The sequence below is a fragment of the Colias croceus genome, chromosome 11 (genome assembly GCF_905220415.1).
Source record: "Colias croceus chromosome 11, ilColCroc2.1".
Taxonomy (NCBI): Eukaryota; Metazoa; Arthropoda; class Insecta; order Lepidoptera; family Pieridae; genus Colias; species Colias croceus.
Genome location: NC_059547.1, coordinates 6,833,366 through 6,837,788, shown reverse-complemented (window position 1 = coordinate 6,837,788; position 4,423 = coordinate 6,833,366). Strand labels below are relative to the sequence as shown.

At 42.7% G+C, this 4,423-nt stretch overlaps 1 protein-coding gene across 1 annotated transcript; it reads right to left on the bottom strand.

Moving 5' to 3' along the window:
• Positions 1–1,315: 1,315 nt before the first annotated feature.
• Positions 1,316–4,159, bottom strand: LOC123695678. Its single transcript, XM_045641584.1, has one exon. It carries the CDS (start codon positions 4,157–4,159, stop codon positions 1,388–1,390), a length of 2,772 nt encoding a protein of 923 aa, XP_045497540.1. The 3' UTR covers positions 1,316–1,387.
• Between the last annotated feature and the right edge of the window lie 264 nt (positions 4,160–4,423).

Genomic DNA, 4,423 nt, shown 5'->3' with positions numbered 1-4,423 from the left:
ACCTCCTCCTTTTTTTGAAGTCGGTTAAAAATATTTGATTAAATTCAAATCTTGATGACACTGAATAATGACTACAATAATATTTATCTCTTATTTTTAACTATACCTATATATTAGGAATCATTAACAATCAATGGTAAACAAGTTTAAAATATCCCAAACTTAATCATAATAAAAAATCCACTAAAGTACTTATCATCTCGTTATATATTATTAGGTACCAATAGATATTAACAAGCTTTTCAGGTAAAGAAAAAGTTCCCTAAGCAAACTCGAGAGATCTCGCAGGCTTATGTTACAGAAAACTTTATAAGAACGGTTAAATTTCAGATCCAATATAAACTGTGTGTAAACTAAAGTTTCGACTTTAATCATACTTGCTGTTTTAATCTTGTTTGTCCACTAAATTGATGGCTTGAAAAACAGGATTTATTCACAAGACCAATCATTATCCAGATATTTTGATACATGGTAATAAAACGGATCAATTCTTCTTAATACTTTGGTATGAGGATAAGACTGTCGATGTTCATTGCGTAGTTCATAACGTGTTCATGTATTTATGTTCGCTAATATTTTTATTTATGTTTTGCTTGAATGATAAATCATAACATTCCTACGACGACGAAATATTCAGATATGGCCAATACTTACAAAATATAGGTGTACCTATACCTGTACTACCTGTACCTATTGGTACATACCTTCATAATTCTTCTGATTTAGAAATTCATTATTTTCACACATGTAATTTTAATAACAATCAAAATCTTAAAACATAGTATTATTATAAGTATAAAATATTTTATTGATAACCAGCGGTCCGCCCCTGCTTTGCCTGTGGTACATATTTACGTTTTCTCTACATAAGAACCATCCTCGTACTTCAAGGAATATTATAAAAAAAGAATTATCGAAATCGGTCCACCCGTTCACACGTGATGCCGTGATAACGCGAAACGGGTTTCATTTTTATAACTATACTAGCAGTCCGCCTCGGCTTCGCCCGTGGTACATATTTACGTTTTCTCTACATAAGAACCATAGTCGTACTTCAAGGAATATAATAAAAAAAAACTAAATAGTTTGGAAAATCCAAAAGTGCACGCCTCATAATCTCATCCTTTACAATAAAATTGATTATTTATAAAGAGTACGTGACTATAAATATAAAAATGAAATAAAATAAAACATTTGGAAAAGTAAAGAAAGCGGTACCGTAATAATTGAGCTATTTTTCTTGTGGCCCCACCTAGAATCCATATAGTGTTAGTACAATTGCGAGCTTACATACTAGTGTTAGTAATAAAGAATGTTTTTTTTTTTAACCTAAAATAAACATAAAGTGGCAGGTCCGGGTGGGCTTCCCGATGATGGCGGCAAATCACTAAACGACTGCGTGCAGCCGTATCCAGCGCGCCAGCATCGGAGAGTCCCACCGGTCCGCCAGCGCGCGCAGGATGGTGTTGGGACTGTCGCGCGTGCGGCGCATGATAGATGCGCACCGTTTACGCATGATGGCCGCAAAGCCGTCTGTGTCAGCCGCCGCGAACATCGCGGAGGCGCTGCAGTGGCGCGGCAGCCCCATCAGCACCCGGAACGCGTTATTGTATTGAACGCGCAGATCGCTGTATGTCCGCTGTGTATAGTTAACCCACAGGCTGCAGGTGTAAAAGGACTGACAGTACGCTTTAAAAAGTGCAACTTTGACAGTCCCCGTGCACCGTGAAAACCTGCGGGCCAACATGTTGCATCGGACAGACAGCGCTCTGCGCTCCCTTTCAATGTCCACACTATCCTTAAGGTCTTCGGTGACCCAGTGGCCCAAATACTTAAATTGCTCGACTTTGTTTAGAGCTGTACCACTCAGAGTGAAATTCGGAACAAATGTGTATCGCTTGTTGTCCGGCCTGAAAATCATTATTTCACTCTTTTTCGCGTTGTATTTGAGCCCATGAGCCACTGCGTAGGATTCACAAATTTTTAAGAGCCTTCGTAAGGCACCAATCGACGGGCTCAGCAGCACCATATCGTCTGCGTAGCTGATGTTATTCATGCAGACTCCATCTATATGACACCCTATGCCGGTGCTGCTGAGCTCATCGATCAGTCGGTTGACGTACAGGCTGAAAAGCATGGGGGAGGTCAACCCCCCCTGCCTCACCCCGCATTCCAGCCCATACTCCCCCGAAAGAGAGCCTGCCCATCTTACAAAATTCTTTTGATTGTTATACCAATGCATAAACAATTTCACAATTTCCCTAGGTAGACAAGTTTCATTCCTTAATTTACCCCATAGAATATCGTACGATACAAGATCGAATGCTTTGGATAAATCGAGGTAACATGCATAGACTGGAGTCTTTCTACTCGTGTAATACTGTACAGTCTGCTTGAGACACAGGATAGCACTCTCGGTGGAAAGCCCGGGCCTGAAACCAAACTGAGCGTCGTTTAACGAGACGTGTTTATCCAGGTGCTGACCAAGCAGACTGTCCAGTACTTTGGCGACCACTGTAGCTAGTGAGATCGGTCTATAGTTGTTTACATCCGATGTATCACCAGTTTTATTTTTGATGATTGGTACAACTATAGTACGCATTAGATTATCGGGCAGATGGGAGTGGCCTAAACACATGGTAAAAAACATAGCAAGCACTCTGGGTAGGTGTACACCTGCGTGCTGCAGGTGCTCGATGCTAAGGCTGTCGTGACCCGGGGATTTACCCCTCACCATGCCTTTGATCACCGCACGCACTTCCTTCGTAGTAAAATAAACACTACGCTCACCACCTTCCTCAGCATCGGGCCCCTGCCGCGCTGGCCCCAGAGGTGAGTCCACCCTGAAATGGTGGGAGAACAAGGTGGCGATCTCACTTGGCTCGTGCACTCCCGCCACGCTGACGGGGAGGCCCGGCTTATGATTCATTTTATTGGTGTTTTTCCAGAACTGACCAAATTTCTTGTTTGAGTGAAGTTCAGCAATAATATCCATTTTTATTTGTTGTTGGTTATTCTGACACCACTTTAATTTTGATTTAAAAGTGCGCCTTGTTTCACACATATCATCATAAAGACGGCCGGCCCCGGGCTTACCCCCATACAACCAAGCCTGAAAACATAGCCGAGCCTTCTCGTGAGCGCCGCGGACGTGCCTATTCCACCCGGTAATGTATTTACATCTACGCTTTTCGGTAACATTATAACTACTAATAGCGGCCTCCGACAGAATAGAAATAATCTCGTCATACATGTTATCTAATAGGATTTTATGATTTTGGTTACGACACATATCATCTGAGCAGCTTCTTAATTCTGAAGGAAAATTAATCTCACGAAGTCTAGAGTGACATACAGTTTTAAATTTCGTTATCTGAGTTGAGTCACGTTCGCCCCAGACTACCCTATTTATACAAGTAGTAGGTATAGAAATCTTAGGTTTAAGCAAATTAAAGTTACATCGTATAGATACAGGGTAATGATCAGACCAATAAGTATTATACAACACACAGGCCGCGGACACGGATTGCCGCGCGGCACTTGTCACAAGACAGTGGTCGAGCCAGCGCCGACAGCCGTGCGCATCACTTACAAATGTATGACTGTCCGCCGGCATAAGTTCCAGGTCTACACAGGACCACGATTGTTCCGCACAAAAAGTTAAAAGTTCGGTAGCAAAAGACTCACCGGGGTGCGCATTGTAGTCCCCTAACATAAACACTGACTGCACATTGTGACTGTCAATTATGGCTGTCATTTCACTGAGACACTCTGTGAATTCCACTAAGTTTTCATTGGATTCAGTAGGCATATACACAGAAAATATCAAGATGGAACGATCACTGAGCTCGATTTTTATCGCGGCGAGCCGCACACTATTGCACTTCACTACGGTCACCGTCGGAAACGCAACCTTTCTCCACAGTAGGGCAACTCCGCCGTAGGGCCTACCGCGTAAGACCCCTGCCGAGGTATCCACTGCAGAGGTACCCGTGCAGGCGAAGTCGTCGTCAATCGCGGCCAGGAAACCGAGGTCGTGCGGCATTAGCCACGTCTCCTGCAGCGCCACAACATCCGCCGAGCGACAAAGCTGCCGCACACATTCCACTGATCTCGTCACGTTTTTGCAGTTAAAACTTATCAAGTTGATGTTATTCATAAATTAGACTTGTCAATATTCTCGCTCGTCACACGGACATTTCCCTTATCACGTCTGATAATGTTGATAAATCGACGATAGGCTACCCCCTTTGGCCAGAAGTCATCATTCAGGAAATTTATTAACGAATGTTTAGGTACGAATATTTTGTATGATTCGTAATCCTTCGCTAACTTCATGCCCATTTTTTCAATTGTAACATCAATGTTAGTCTTCTTCCTTATGTAGGTATGGATGTCACACACGGACACGCCCTTCGCCACA